General features: G+C 37.9%; 1 protein-coding gene across 16 annotated transcripts in view; it reads left to right on the top strand.

Annotated features, from left to right (window-relative positions):
• Positions 1–16,865, top strand: part of ATXN2 (ataxin 2) — a 52,484-nt gene that overhangs the window by 1,865 nt on the left and 33,754 nt on the right. For 10 of the 16 annotated variants that reach the window (XM_072880384.1, XM_072880385.1, XM_072880373.1 and 7 more), the window contains exons 2-7: positions 5,236–5,272; positions 6,954–7,013; positions 7,746–7,817; positions 8,048–8,198; positions 8,762–8,803; positions 16,244–16,368. In XM_072880384.1, the coding sequence (XP_072736485.1) occupies positions 5,236–5,272; positions 6,954–7,013; positions 7,746–7,817; positions 8,048–8,198; positions 8,762–8,803; positions 16,244–16,368 (487 nt within the window). The remainder of the gene's footprint in view (positions 1–5,235; positions 5,273–6,953; positions 7,014–7,745; positions 7,818–8,047; positions 8,199–8,761; positions 8,804–16,243; positions 16,369–16,865) is intronic. The other 6 variants (XM_072880375.1, XM_072880377.1, XM_072880383.1 and 3 more) reach the window with 1 other exon arrangement.

Here is a 16,865-nt window from a genome sequence, read left to right on the forward strand (position 1 = left end):
TAGTTTTGTTGGATAAATTCCCCTTCAGAACTCCTTAGGGAGTTCTAGTGGGGCTGCTGAACAACTGATATATTCCCTCAGAGGTGTTCGCACTCTCTTTTTTGTTAATCAGTTTTTCAAATTATTTCTGAGTGAAGGGTCTGTAAAATCTGGGCTGATGGAGCCCCGTGGAACACCTTCAGAGAACTTCTATTGCTGTCCTAAGGAAAAGTCTTGTCTTTTGGGGAGTACAAATTCAAAGATGGTTCATGCTGCAAATCTCTTCATTGAAATGAAAAGCTAAGTGGCTTTTCTGTTTGAAAAATCAAATTGTTTTTTAGCTGGCTTGCATCTTGGTTTCAATTTGAAGCATTATATTAACAGAAACTTAAACATCTCCAGTTCATGCCAAGCTTTCTTCCTAGCAGCTCATTTCCCTGCAGCACTAGCATTCTCTTTCTTATCTTCTTGAGATGCAAAAGAATGTTACTTTTCATGGCTAAGTTGCTCTTAAAGGCTTAGGTTTGGGTAGAAAGTTCATTGGTAGTTAACTGTCCTGGACCTAATTTTCTGCTGTGTGTTTATTACTGTAAGACTTAATTGGGTTAAGCACCTGGTCCTACTACATCTGATAGTGAGTGGAAGGTCAGCTTGGCTCACTACGTTTGTTTCCATGGTTTTGTGATGATGGATATATGTATTTCGTATTAGAAAAGGTAAAATCTTGTGTGAACAAATAAGACATTCCAGTATTTGTTTTCATGATATTACTAATTTCTTCTACATAAGGGGAAAAATCACAACTGAAGGTACCTTTAAAGGTGTTTCAGAAAAACAAACAAGAAGGATTAATACCTTTTTTTGTAAAGAGGCACTAAGTGAAATGCTGTGTTTGTTTAAAGCAACTGCATGTACAATGTGTCAGATGGGAAATCAGGCTGTAGGGGGGATGCCAATAGCACGTTGAACTGTAATTGGAGAAAACGTAGACCTCGTACACAAACCTGCTGTGCTAGTCAAAACATTATCTAATACCTACTTTTTGTGTTTTAGTTCAGTTTTGCCCTTATACAAGCACAGGAAGGTTAGCTGTCCTGTGTTTGAAAGTTGCATCTGTCCCAGCATTCCTTCAAGCACTGCATCCTTTTTTGTTATCAATTTTTCCCCATTGTAATTTTGTCTGAAGGCCAAACACCTCAGACTCAGGTTTTGGATGGTTACGTGTCTAGTTACAATTGTGGCAGAAGGACTTTTTCCTTCTTATTTGGTAACTTTCTTACCTAACTGGACTTGAGGGTCCTTTAAGAATACTGTAAGTTACTGTCTCTTATAAATGGCTTGGCCCATTAAAAAGTTAAAACCGAAATGATCCCATGTTGCGTAGCTTGCTTTTGAGACTTAACACTTCTTGCCTACTCTTTCCTTTTTCCTTGACAGCTTTTTTTGTTAGCCTAAGGGCTTAAGTAAAGGGCAGAAGAGGGGTGTCCATTCTGTTCAGACAGAAGTAATTTGGAATATTGAGTGCTGAGGTGTTCTGATACAATGGAAGTGACTGTTCCAGAGGTTCAATCACACGTGCCATTCAGAGTTTTTCTAGTTTGTTCTAACATCTTTGTGTGTGTCGGTTTTAATGCAACCGTGCTGAGCTGCTGAGCAAAGTGAATGGATAACCTGCAGATCTCTTTCCTTATCACTGTTAATGCACTTTAGTATATTATATACCTGCTTTTGAGTAAGTTTTAATTTAACAACTGATTCATGGCAATGTATATGGAGAAGGTTCTTCAGTGACTAAGTCCATCAACAGGTTACAGATGTGCACTGGGTCAGACTTGAGTCAGGTTACTTACATATTCAGGCGCTACAGAAGTTGTCATCTTGTAAGAAGACAGGAGTTGACATTATTAACGTCAGTATTGGGGAAAAACTACAGAAAACAGTGCTGCAGGACTTCTTGTATAATCTCAATTTGACAGCCTCAACTCATTTGACTTACATAGACAAATACTGCACTTAAATAAAATTTTGTACTTCTGATTTGTCCCTTAGAAGAAAGCTTTACCAGCTCTCTGCACTTGTAATGAAAGTTTTTTAGAGTATCCTGTAAATTTGTTTTCAAAGCTGTAGTAATGTCGGCCAGTGCTCCAGAAACATCTATTCACTCTGTTAAATTCAACAGTCCTTGTAGTTGCAGTTCTGCTCTAGACATTAATTGCGGTGTGGTTGCATTTCTTTCTTAGTCTCAAAGTGAAGATGCTGCTGGAGAGAAAACCCAAGACTTTCTTTCACATCCTGGAAAGACTTGTGTCCCTTGCATTAGTTTTCACTTAACTGGAAAAATATAAATGCGTGACCTTGTTTTGCTTATACAAACGCTCTACTTGGCATGTAAACATTAGGGTGGGAGGTGAGGGATGCTGAGGAATAGGTTAGTAAATGCTCATAAAAATAGAAAAAAAAATTGCAAGTTGCTGCTGGGGAAAAATGTTTATTGTGCAGCATTTGGGATTAAGCCCTTATGGACACTTTAACTCTTAAGGTGTAACTGCTGGCCTGCAATGAGTTGGCTACTAAGTTTAATTGCTTGGTCATTACTTTGGTTCAGCATTTTTCTGACTTTGTGACTTTGCTACCCCAAAGCTTACAGGTTGGGTTTGCCAAGCTGCTGTGCCTTCTCCCAGGCTTACCTTTAACCACATTTCTGCAATACAAAACACATTTTTTAAATTTTCATACTTACTGCAATCAAGATGTGGTTTTAGGTAGCAGTGCCAAATTGCTGCTGACCCTTGTAGTTTCCTCCCACCCCCATTTCTTAGTGCTACTCTCCTGTTTTAAATTGTGGTAAACTTCTGGCAAAGACCATCTAGTTTCTGCTTTTGTAAAGGTCCTGGTTTTTTTCGTATGATGCATCAAAAGTGTGTCAAAGGGTAGTTTGAACTTGAGTCTTACCTGTTGGAATATAAGCCTCAAGTTGATGGCCTTGGTTTTAGCAGAAGATACACACAGATTTGATTGAATTGTAGCATTGGCAGAATTGGTGAATGTCTTTCTTTTTTCTAAGGGTTTGTGTTTAACAGTTGTAGCTGGAAAAAAAGAGGTCACGTCTGTAAAGAGATCTGTTAGATCAGAATAGTATATAGGATTTCTGCAATTAGCTTAACTCTTGGTCTGATACAGAAGTTAGGACCTCTTGCCAACGTGGGCGCACACAATCAGATTGTTTCTTAAAGCAATGTGGGTAGGAACCATAATTTTGGAGATGTGGTAAGAGATGGAAAATCTGGAACACTTAGGTTGATGCTTAAAGGGAATACTCCAAACTTTCTGACCAGTCTAGCAACCCAGTTATTTAAGTTCTAAGAATACTTGTCACTAAAAATGGGAGTGCTTTCTATTTCAAAAACACCAAACTCTTTCACTTTTGACCATTTCTATAGCTGATGTAGAAAGGAATATCTTCTAAAATCTTTGAGACCAACAGAGGGAACTGGTGAAATTGTTTGACTTTGGCCACGTTCTTTGAAAGACTGTGTTGTTGACGCTTTTGATTGTAATAAAAGGAAAAATCAGAAGTGGACTGTACCTCTCTCTTATTTGGGCGTTTCACATCTGGTGAAATGACTTTCAGAAAGAAGAGGATCCTTCATCTGAATATTATGCAAAAATTATGTTCCACGTTCACAGAGGGCTCACTTCAGCACTGTGCTATAGGTAGCCATTTGACAAATGGCGGACTTAGTAAATGATGAGACTTGCTTGTCTCCAGAGCAAGCCTGAAGCTGTGATGCTGCCTTATGGAAAGTTACGACCAGTAGGTAATTAAATAAAGGCTATTTGCATTAGGTTTTTTCCCATGAGATTTGTACTTTGCAAGTATTCTGAAAATGTTAGCTAGACATCTGAAATCTGCAGTTATTGCCAATCAGCAAATGTCATCAGTGTGCGTGAGGCTGTATGAGAATACATTTCTGTTTCAGAAACTTGTTTTCTTAAAGGAGTCAGGTGATAGTTTAATGGTTTTTCATTTTTTCCTCATTAAGGCCTTTCATGTTTCTCTGATAGACTTGCTTATTTATTGGAGGGATATTTATGTTCATTGGGAGAAGTTCCTTTGATTTCTTGGCTAACTCAATGAGCCCTATTTATAAGGGCATGTTGTTTTGAGAGCAAGGTTGTAGTCAACCACAGCATGGTGTTTTTAAAAGCAATTGAATGCAGTTGACATTCAGTTGGATTTAGATTTCAGTGCTGTTTGGATATTTTGAAATGTAGACATGATTCTTTGGGCCTCTTTAATTAAATGGTTGTGCATCTGTAAGGTGGGTCTATTTAAGAAATTGATTTTTTTTTTTTAATAGAACAGAAGACTTCATTTTGCCTCACATTACAGTGTGCACTCCTGAAGTCGTCGTGATACAAATCTAAATAGCTATGACAAATATTTGAAACTAGGACTTCTTGGTACAAGGAAGTAACTTTGAAATAAAGCACACCAGTGAAGTTGAAGAATTATCCCTGTTGCGGACTTGCTGGCTGCAGGGAGGTGGAGGGCACAGACTGTTGCATCTCAGTTTGCAAGACATTAAGAGCACACAGGTTAATTTAGAAGCTTTTTGAAGTGTCCCGAGTGCTACACATTGACAGATTTGCATTAAAAGAAGTTAGTGTTTTTGAGGGGATGGACAGATTTAATTAGTTGCACTTGCTGGCTTGTGGTAGTCGTGATAAGCAAGCTCTGGAGGTAGGGCCTTACAATCAAGGCTCCTGTGTAGATGCGGCATGGGTCAGTTATTTGGGTGGCCCATAGTCAGAGGGACAGTGACGATGCACTGAGCCTCTAGTCTTAGAGAAGGGGCTCTGTGCTCAGTCGGGATTGTGCCTGAAAGTGGTTTTTGGTTTTATGTGCCAGTAAGTTTTGGAATTTGCTTTAGTTACAGGGTTCTGCTTAAGAGATAATATTTTTGGATTTTTATAATGACATAGGCTTAGTGTTTTCTTCATTTTGTCCTTTAATTTATTGTAGGTAACCCTCTTGCCTACTAACCAATGTTACTTGCTTGTAGGTCAGTAGTTTGGAGGATAAGGCTGTGGGGCCTGTAGTTGTCAAGTTCTGCTCTAGGGAAGTGCTGTTTTTTTCTGATCCCATTCTCAACACTAAATTAAGATGGGTTTTTGAATTCTTACTTGTTAAGAAATTGGTTAATTTCAGCAGTTCTTCTTGTAATCATATCCCATGTATGTATTTAATTTCAGAGGTCGCAGCAGTGGCAAAGGACCACCTCAGCCTACAGTAAGTATATGTTTTTTCCTCATTGTACCACTTCTAGAGATGAGGAAACAACTTATGTACAGTGAACCCAAGTATCAATGTAAGAATAGCAGATACTGGAATATTCTCCTAATTTTTTCCTTTGGATACCTTGATTAATATTTTAGACCGAGCTATGCTTTTCTAAAGATGTAGCATCTTGCATCCATTTAAGTCTCCTGGGAGGGTGAAGGGGGGAAGGGTCACTTAAACTTTTGACTGCACTAATATAAATCTTCTGCATTTTCTTGCAATTATAGTTGTAGATACGGATAACATTTAACTTAAGGCAATGCTTTTGAATTAGTTCCTCTCTGGAGGCTCTAACATTGGCTTCTCTCTTAAACAGATGACAGTAAGATAGCATTTAAGACAGCATAAAAATAACAATTTTGTTTAGCCTTACTATAAAATAGCTAACCCAGTATTATCAGTAACCTGACTGTGTAGCTTTAGGTATTGTCGAGGCTATATATTGTTGAAGTATAGGTGTGGCTTGACTTGTAGAACATAATTTTATCAAAGCTAAAGATGTGGATCTCGATTTAAAGAGTGGATCCTTGAACTGCACTAATCAGATATTTGCTAATTTGTTATTGGCCTGATTTTCAAGGATGGCTAATATTGGGGAGTGGGGCAGAAGTAGGAAGGTTTAAAAGGACTACAGTTTACTTACATAAATGTTTATTGAAGATATCAAGACTCTTCAGTAAAAATAAAGAAGCTTGGAGGAAGAGTGGTGAAAAAGGTCATATGCAAACACTAAACATCATAAAAGTGTTAGTCTTTATGTCCTCTGTACTGAGTGTTGAGCATAGGAGTGTCCTTAAACATGTCTTTTCAGACCAGGAAGCGTGGCTAACATGCAGGAGTGAGTGGATTAAGTAGCTGACAGTTTAAAAGATACACTGTCAGTTAAAAAGCTCAAAATATGGTGAGGTCCTTGCATGTTTCAGCATCTTGTGTTTCACAAGCATGAAGTTGACAGGGAGAGATACGAGATGTTGCAACAAAACACAGACATCCTCACCACTTCGTGTATGCTTATGTGAGCATGTCATCTAGCAACCTGGGTGATGCTTGGTCAGCTTTTCTAGTGCAGGATCTCAGATTCTGCTACTGCAGTGAATTACTTTTGACTAATTTTATGGTATGTTTTGTAGCTCTTTGGCGCTCCACGATTTGATGACTTTAGCTTCTGTTAATGCAGGTAATCAGGTCTGTTAGATGAAAAGATGTAAGTCAGCAGACCCTGAAAGCATCTTTTTACTTCTACAGCAGTTGAAGTACCTTATCCTGTTGATGGCTCTTAAACCAGAGGGGGATGTTAGCAGGGCTTTTTCAGTTAGGAGTATGTGCATATGAGCTTCACCCAACCAGCAAAGGAATTTCCTTATCGAGTGACATTAGGGGCACTCTGTAATGTTTATCTTGTTTGGAAGGATGTTCAGATCTTTAATTGATCAGAGAAAGGGGAAAAGGGTCCTCTGGAAATCTCACATGACCTAAGTTCTATGTATATTGACTGAGTAAGGTTTTGGACCAGTGTTTCTAGAAACTAGTATGTACTGATGAAAGCTTGCATTATTTTTGGCGCACTGGTTTTTTGAATTGTTATAAGTGTTTCTCCTATATTCATGACAACGTCTTCTTTATTTTTCAGATTTCTTTTGATGGCATCTATGCAAACATGAGAATGGTTCACATACTTACGTCAGTTGTTGTAAGTCTTCATATTTGGAAGGAGGGTAAACAGTTTCTATAGTGACATAGAATTGTTAACTAGTCCACTAATTGTAATATAATAGAGCGAATATTAAACTTTAACAGTAGGCATCTTTTGCCAAGATTGAACTTCAAAGAATCACAGTAATAGCTATTCTGTAGTTTTGGCTTGGTGAGGTTCAAATACAATTTGCAGAGGGATAGCAAATTTCTTAAGGTACACTGGTCATATTTTGAATTTTCTGTCTTTAGAGAGGTTATGGATAAATAAAATGAGTCTGTGTGCAGGGAATGGAAGCCTTTCTCCCAAAATTTGAAGGGAAGTCCCAACATGGTCAAAATTCAGTAAGGCAGACTGTCTCACACCTGCTAGAGTCCAGGATAAGCCTTCATCCTTTTTGTACCCACACATATGCACAGACTTTGTTTTTGCACAAAAACTTGATCGTGTGCATAACTGGTCAAGAGTCTTGTGAGTACCAAATATGCTTCTGTGAGTATCTTTAAATCCCTTCAGAACAGATTTTGGTACATACCCAGCTGTTTGCATCTGCAGAACACAGTGACGTATTTATAAATGGGCACATGTTGAATGAGTAGATTTGACTAAAGACTGAGCTGTATTTTTACACATTGCACTTGTGTAAAAAATACATCTTTGAGAAAATCACTCAAATGTCATTTTTTCAGGCTGGTAGAAAGCTGTATTTTCATTTTTCTTGCATTCTAGGGATCCAAATGTGACGTACAGGTGAAAAATGGTGGTATATATGAAGGAGTTTTTAAAACCTACAGTCCTAAGGTAATTTTTTTTGACTCTTCCCTATTTTAAAAGAGCCTAATACTGAATAATCAATGTTTTATTAAAATTTGAGTATTTATTATGAATTATTTTGACTATTCATGTCTAGGTTTACATAAGCAGATTCATTTTTGCAAACGATTGTACATGTCTGTTTTTTGTAAGTATGTGATGGTATCAAGTAGCTTATTGTGCATTAAGTTAGTATATTCTTTTTATCTCTCTAATAGTGTGATTTAGTGCTTGATGCTGCTCATCGGAAAACTGCAGAATCCAGTTTGGGGCCAAAACGTGAAGACATACTAGAGAGTATCTTGTTCAAGCCTTCAGATTTTGTTATGGTGCATTTTAAGGATATGGATACCAATTATGCGAGAAGAGGTATACTTGTTTTTAAAGCTTTTGTATCTTAAGATCATAAGTCAAGATTTTTAAAAGTAGATGCTTTAGGATCCAAAACCTAAAGTTCACATTTAGACTCTTAATTGTTAATGAGTGCAGAACATCGAAATATCCTGTTAAAGTCAATGGAAAGAGCGGATGCTCAGCACCTCCTGAAATCAGAAATTTATCAACGTTTTTAAAATAGGTTGCAGAACTTTTGTGAGGGCATTCTGCTTTGAGCGGCTGTTTTTGGTGTCTGGAAAGCAAATCTTTAGTGGTGTTACAAAACATTTTGCAGATTTTGTTGGAGGTTGTTGTTTCTCTTTTTGTAAATGTCTTTCTAAATTAGTCTGTTAAATGTTATATGAGAATCCATGAATACACAAATTCTTTATAAAAATATTATTGTTCAGAGTTGGTGTAGTCTATTTAGTTAAGTAACTTTTGTCTCTAAACATGCATTCATATAAATATTCTAAAAATACTACTGCAAATGGAGCTAAAAATTCTCTAGGAAAATCCACTATTTGTGTTTTTAATTTCTGCTTTACTACTTGTAGTGAAGGTTCTCCAAAATACAGAAGAATCCAGTGAGGTGGCAGGCAAGTGATCTTAAAATCTCAATACATGACTTGAAACTGTCAGAATTAAACAATTTTACAAGCAGTCTTCATACTTCTTTTAATGTCTGACCTCCAAGACCCTAGTTATTTTTCTGGAACCTAAGAGGCTCATGAGTCAGACAGCTCTGGTTCCTTTGCAGATTTTTTTGTGGGGGCAGCAAATCTCAAGGGTTTTTATGCTTATGTTCCTGACTTGCTGGGCTAAGGATTAAAAGCAAATACATATCTTACTATGCCATGGAGTGAAATTGCATATGTCCACGTTTTCAGGTTGCTCAACAGCTGTGACTGGGAGCTAAGTGGTTATTGTAACGCACATGCTTTATTCCCATGTAGCAGTGACTTAGAGATGCATAGGGACTGGTGGACATTTCATGAGATCTTTCTCTTTTCACCTTGTGTTTGTACATGCATATGTTCTTGCCTGATTTAAAGCTGAAGAATGAGAGGCTTGTTGTTTCAAGGAATTTGTTTTTCCCAGAAGAAGATGCATAATGTCAGAGCAAATGTAGCGTTGAAATGCAGATAAGTTCCACGTTCTGGATGGGACTTTGAATTTAAATTACACAAGAGCTGTTTTATAATGGGTCTGCTATGAACATCACTTTAATGTAAATGCAAACTGGGCCTTCCATTACCCAATCTTTATAGATTTTGAGCAGACAGAATGAAGAATATACTACTACTTCTAGGAATAACTAGTCAATGGAAGTTTTCTAGAAGAAAATTACTGCTTCAGGTTGAACAGTTGCTCAGTTTGCTTTATTAGGTGGAATGTCTTTGAATCTAAATCTTTTAAGTAGCTGGAGAGGAGAGCTGAAATAAAGCTGTAGAGACTTGGAGCAAGATAAACTGGAAGGCTGCAGAACTCGATAACTCGTAGTGGGTAAATTAATCTGTTTTCCATTTTGTCTCAAAAATGTATTATCTTGAAATGACACTTGAAAGTGTAAGTCAGTCTCTGATCACACCTGCAAATTAGAGCAATGAAGGGCTTTCTGCTTCTTGGGAAATTAAATAAGCAAGGATTCAAAAGAATGGAAGTGAATGAACGTGCATGCAGGAACGGCTGGCCTGTTCTTATAAATAAACACAAATCTTCATGGTACTGAGTCAGATAAGCCTTGCAGTGAAGACTGAGTCTGAACTCCTAGGTGAGGAGATGGTGCTCCTTGCCACGTTTGTATTGGGAATGGTTACTGTCTGGTGCCCAGGGAAGTAGAGAGTGTTGCACTTATCCAGGAACAAATATTTTAAAATTGCCTAGTCCTCAATGTTTTTTGGCTTTCACAGACAAGTTAGTAGACAATTTGGACGTATTTGGTTGGAAAGCCAGCTTTCTCTCACTTCTTTAAAAATGTAGTCAAACAAAAGGGCACTTCATGAGCACTCTATTGCCGTAGGAGAGGCTTACCTAGCGTAGGGTTTGTTGGGGTGTGTGTATGTAGTTTCTCCTACCCCTTAGGAGACTACTAGACTTTTGAGGAGGCCTTGAAGTGAACTTAATTTCTGCAGAAGGTACTGTTTTGGAAATTTTAGTGCATTCTGCTTTCCTGGATCAGTATAAGTATCTGGAGTTCTATAGATTTTTATTCTGGCATTTGCTTCTCTGCTGAGCTGGGGAAGTGTGGACAAATGGTGCTCCTGACTCTGTGGGTCTTGATCTTCATCCTTACCCTCAGACTTGAATAGCAGAGATGTTAGCTGCATTGTCTGCCTGTCTGACCAAGTCAGACAGGAGAGACTGGAAGAGTACTGGAAAAGAGCAGCAGGTGGGGAGAAGGGGAATGGGATGGATGCTCCTTTCAGAGGAGTGGAAAAATAGAGTTGTCTCTGAAAGAACCATCTGAAATATTCTGCCAGGCACCTTTCATTGCTATCGTACTTGTGCAGCTTTGGAGCAGTGAGCTGATAATTCATCCTGCAGCTACATCAGTAGTGCAAGTGCAGGGGAGGTAACAACAGTATAGGCTTGGGGTGGGTGAAACCACCGCGTTTGGAAGCAGCAGTCTTAGATTTGTTTGTGCCAAGCATGACATTGCACCTTCAGACGCACCAGTGGAGAAAGTGTGGTGCCTGCTCAGATTGTAGAAATTGGAAGGGCTGGGAGAAAAAGTAGTAGGTCTGTGTGGATAGGGATGTTCTAACAGTTTATATTTAAAAAATAAATCTGTCCCTACTTCCTGGGCCCTTATTTGCAACTCCATCAGTCTGCGTAGACCTTCATGCTTGTGTAGATTCCTGTTAGGCTTCAAAAGGAATGGAAAGGAGTCACCTGAGGGTCTCTCCCTGTGGAATTAGGGCTTTCTGCAGTACAGGCAGGCTGATGAATGAAACATGCATTGGAAAACTCAGGTGAAATTGTATTATATCCATCATTCCCCTTTCAAACTATTCTGTCTGCGTTTAAAGAGGGACAGGCACCATCTTCTGCATGTGGCAGTGGAAATCGACTGCTAAAAATCTGCTCTAATGTGCAAGTTGAAATCCTTGCCTGTACGTTACATGCTAACGTCTTTCTGCTTCACTTTCTGAGGCAAAGGCAAAGTGCCTAGACCTTGTAGTTGCTAGATTACTTGGGCTGCATGATTGAAATAGGAGGGTGTATTTCTCCCATGTTCTGCAGACCAAGCTCTCCTAGCAGTGTTTCTTGTAGTCCTAGACACTGATCAGGCGACAGTGCTGGTTTGCATATGATTCAAATTTGAGTAAGGCCTCAGAGTTGCCTTCTTGGATTCTCTTTAAAGACAAGACAATTCGACATCATAACTACTGTTAAAGTAAAAGGCTTCTGCGATGTTTTTATTGTTTTTTTGGCACCGTTACTGCACTGTGAGAAAAATATTACAAATCCAATGAAAAAAAGGCAGAAGAGAATTGGCTATTTAAGTTTTTCCTTGAATTAGCACTGAAAGTGGCATCCTTCCAGAGAAAGTGTTGCAAGGGGAATAGCAGTAGGCATATTATGAACAAAGAAAGGAAATGTTGGCTCTGCAAAGCTGGCAGTAACTGGTTTTAATGTTTCAAATCAGTATTAAGTAGTTACAAAACAAATGAGAGTTTACTGTTGAAACCTTTAAGATGAAACCTCAGTTTACTTTGGGCCATGCTAAACTTGATCAAAGCTTGCAGTGTGCAGCATGAACACCTTTGGCACATAATGCCGATTGGTTTAATAGCAGTTGAACTGCAGAGTTGCACTTAATTGCATATTTGTGCTCTTCACCATTAGTAGCTCAAAACATGTTAGCGAAAACAAGCATGTTAAACACTGAAATTAATTAAACTCAGACTCTTAATTGCTCTATTCTGGCAATTTTTTCTGTAACTAATTTAATAGCACATACTTGAATTTGCCCAAGCTGAGTTTTTCTCAGAATGTGTATATTTAATTTGTGTTTACTTAATGTGAATTTCTGTTGTATAGAATTGTCCTTGGGACTTTTTTTTTCCTGGTTAGCAGGCTTTAAAACAAGAAGCGAGGTCTTTGATATCAAACTTACTTGCTTAGGAGATGTCACATTAGGCAGGTACAGAGACAGCGGGGGCTAATTGAGTGTTACAGCTCAAGCTCTTTGTTTGACCAATTTTCATTTGATCTTTAACTTGGGTTTTACCATGTAGAAAAGGAATTGATTAAAAATTTGGCCATGTCAAGGTGTCATGTGAATTGCTCATTCAACAGCTCAGAGATACGAGGCACCAGATAAGGGGGAGGCTGAGTCTGTGCAGTCAAGATCTTGTCTGTTATTACTCTGACAGTCAGCACTTGTAGCAGCAGTTCATATTATAGCTTCTACTTTACTAATAATCTTAAGAGCAGTATTTTTGTTTTGGTAATAATTATTTGTATAATTTATTTTTTACATATGTTCTCAATTTTGTTGCTCATTCATTTTGGTAAAGTCTTGTTTGACTTGCCGCATTTTTAATCTTGGTGTCCCATGTGCCTGCCTAGCTGTTTGTTCCAGGAAAATAGTGATCTGTGCCTTGAGGTACTGTTCTGCTACATTTAAACTTTGCCTGGATGCTCATGAGACCCTATTGTCTGACTAGAAGTCTGCCTTTGTAGCCTGAATTTCTCCTAACTCTGGATTTTCTTTGAGTTGTAGAGGTTAAACTGACGTTGCAGTCTCACTTGTGACTTTCATTCTAAAGTGAAAGAGAAACGAAGAGCAGTGAAGCTTCCTGTGCCCCATGATATACTGGATTCTACTGGGACACTTAACATTGACTGTACACATCTTACTCAGATCTGTAGCATTCATTAGATAGTGGAGTTTTTGTTTTGGCTTGGGTTTTATTTTTTTGCCCTGCACTTCATCACTTGACAGGACTCTGCTGGATGTTTATGTGGCTTTTTAAATACGAAAATTGGTGGGTTGAGTAGCTGAGTCTTGTTAAGCTAGTATTTTATTCACAGTATCCAAAATGGCACAGTTGTGTATGGAGTTTGTCTGAAGTAATTTAATAGAAATTAAGGAAACACCCTTCTGAAATACAGAAGATTACCTCCATCAGGTGCTCTTATCAGTCCTCCTAACTCATATTTATCTAATTTCTTTGGAGAAGAGTTCCCTCTGCTCCCAGTGAAGTAGTGTAGAAGCAAATTTCACAGTTTCCTGAGTGACATAAGCAGCCTCCAACTTGCATTTGGTGTAAAATGTCCAATCTGAGAGGATCAAACATGAAACACTGAATTAATAATGTTAGGCACAGAAGCAGCACTGGTCTGTCTGGGTTACGGCACTGTTAGCTGCAGGGTATTGATAAGGTAAACATAGAGTTTCCAAATACAAGTGCCTTGCCTTTGCCTCCCTGTTAAATGTGCTCTTTTGTTACTACTTAACTGTGGATTGAGGTAGCGCTGTGTTCCTATGTAGTTTCAGATGACATTAAAACATATCTTCTGTTTTTATAGTATGTTCTAAAAGCTGTGTGAAGGGAAACTGCGAGACGTTTTCTTTCAAGTTGGTATGCCTTAGAAATCTGTAGGCTATTTGGAGGGGTATTTTGTGAAGCAAGATGGGGAAATACATGGGGCTGTTAACGGGTGGGAACATTGCTGAAGTTTTACTATGGAAATGATCTTTGCAAGGTGGGAGATGTATAATCAGTTTGAATATGTCTGTGAGAGGGACTGAAAGAGTTTAGCTTTGCCTGAATTCAGCCATATAATGTGAAAAAAATCCACCTGTATTTATATCTGATGTCTTCCAATTTTTTCTCTCTCCATATCTGTTGTAGTTCCTTCAGAAACAGGTAACTTTTTTGGCAGTCACTCTATGTCTCTGCATCTTGCCTTTCATAATGCTTTTGTTACCATAATATATAACGGAAACTTAATATCTTTGCTCGCACATTTATGGCACTATAAAACATGCATGCGTAACTTCACAGAATCATTTAGAGTATCTTGCAGTTAGTTGATGACTTCTGTTCTCACCCTTGATTTTTACCTATTCTGAACAGTTGAAAATGCAACGATTGAAATTTTGCATCAGCACGTAGGTAGTACAGTGATACGATGACTGTTTCAGAACAGTTTACAAGCAATCCCAGAACGTGCCTGCTAAAGGCATTGCATTTAGTGACAAGCTAGAATATAATCTTACGTGAAGGCATTAACCTCCAGCTGCATAGTTACTGTCACAGCTTTCATGGGCGGACTATGACGTCTCGCAAGGTGATTGATGCAGGTTTTTGCAATTTCACATGAGCCCTAATAGTGGTGTGCCTGGTTAGGTGTCTTTCTTTCATTTGGCTTTCTTTTCTTATTTTACTCATTCTTTTGTATTTGAAATGAATGTTTAGCTAATAAACTTCTCTTATTTTTCATACATCTTCTATAACATTTTGTTTCATATATGCTTATTAACAATGCTTAATTGCTTATCCATAGTTCCTTTGGTCTTTGTGTATGAGTTGAGCAAGCATTTCATGAGATAGTGCAGAATGTTATTAGACAGACTAAGCACAGTTAACTTTTATGACAGATCATGCCAATATATGTACAGAACTTGACTGTGAGATTGGGTAAAACAGGAATAATGAGCTATGTCAGCAGTCTCTCTTTAAAAAATCTTCAGTGATTTTTTAAAAACTGTAACATCAGTGGCCAACTTCATACGTTGTGAATTCTTTTCACGGTGGCTTTGAAGTTCATTTTTCTTAGTAAGATTTCGGATCTTGCCAAAAGTTAATTTAAGCCACATTCTTCCATATCTGGCACTGCCTGGTGGTTTGATCTCATATTTTCTAAAGGTCTGAAATGTTTGCTCTTTATTTTATCAGTAGAATGATAATAGGAAATTCTAGATTGAAGGCTTACTTATTTTAGGCTTATTTATTCATTTATAAGCTTATAACAAGCTTATTTTATTTTTTAAAGTTCCTTTTGTGTAAGTAATTTAAGAATTTGCAGGCAGCTCAGATTTAGTTGCTTACAAATATAAAAGCTTGGCTTCCTTGATGAATGGCTTTGTACATTTTTCTTTTTTTTTTTTTTTTTTACAGCACTTTAATATTCTAGTGTTATTCCTTCTTAAGTCTGGTTTGAATGAAACATGAACAAGTGAAAATAACAGCTCATGATCTTTATTTTTTTATATATGTTTTTATATTTTATATAAAGAATAGCAGATCCTTACTGCTTCATGCACCTAACAGTATATTTATTTTCATATGTTGTTGAGAACAAGAGGTAGAGAGTTTCTGAATCTTGCTGTGTGATTTGGGTAAGCTGCTTCTTGAAAAAGCTCTTGAAGGAAAGAGGACATCTCCGTTCATGTCATAGTGAACGGGTGCACCAAGCTAAGGGATAATTGAACTACACTGCAAAGGGAGTAAAAGTGTGTGCATGCATGCTGGTGCGTTGAGGAGTTGTGGAAATAGAAGAAACTCAGATATTTGAAGGGAAACTTGTATTCTGCCTGTTTATTTAGGGAATGGGATTGAGTTGCATTTATGCTTTTTTGATATTTGCCTAATATGTTAGCGTGCAGTTGTGCGGGCTGTTTGGAAACGCGTATTATACAAGTCTTGGGTTTTCTAGAGGAATGGGGATCCTCAGGTAGCCTTTTTTTTAAGCAAAAACATATGTAGTTTGTGTAAAATATTTTGAAATAACTGAAAGTAATTACTGCTGTTTGATGCCTTGTCTTGTACTTTAAGTTGCAAAAACCCCCTGTAAACAGATATATTAGAAGTTAGTCTGTACTTCCATAGTTATTCTAAGTATGAAGCAGGCACCTTTCTAATGTAGCCCTATTGAATACATCAACTACAAGAGAAGGTGAATGATGTTTAATGTGCCTGCGATTCAGCTGTATTTGGTTGTTCCTCAGATAAACTAGTGTGTACTTTTTCCTGTACTTAAGGCAACTGATTTCACCCCCATCTCTCCCCACTCCATTGTAGATGCTTTTACTGACTCAGCTATCAGTGCTAAAGTAAACGGTGAACACAAGGAAAAGGATCTTGAACCATGGGATGGAGGAGAGACCACCGCTACTGAGGAGCTTGAGGCATTAGAGACAGATGTTGTAAGTAATGCTTTTTTATCATCTGTGACAGTCTGTAGAAAATAAGCTATTTCTCTGGACATGCCTTGCAACAATTCCTTAATTTTAATCTAGTAATGAACTTTTGACTAATATTTCTGGCCTACATTGTATGGGTGTACGTTCAGCCTTTGCTAGCAGCTGCCACAGTACTTTTTTACAATTTGAATAAGAATAGCTGGATTTCAAATGCCACTTTTGGCAAATATTGACAAATGGCAGCTGCTGTGGTAAGGGACGCGTTTGACTCATGGACTGTCTGAAAGAGGAGCTTTTATTAAGGACTCCAAATTCACTGAAGTGATTTATGTTTAATCAGAGCGTTCCTGTCTGACTATCATTGCATTTGGAAATTATGGCAAAACTGTGCTTAGCTAACTGTCTCTGAGCTATGATGAAGGAAATTGATGGAAGTCTGACCCATGACTTAATAAGCACAGATACAATCTCAGTAAATTATGAATCGTCAGATGAAGAGT

This window comes from Ciconia boyciana, chromosome 15, assembly GCF_034638445.1.
Source record: "Ciconia boyciana chromosome 15, ASM3463844v1, whole genome shotgun sequence".
NCBI lineage: Eukaryota > Metazoa > Chordata > Aves > Ciconiiformes > Ciconiidae > Ciconia > Ciconia boyciana.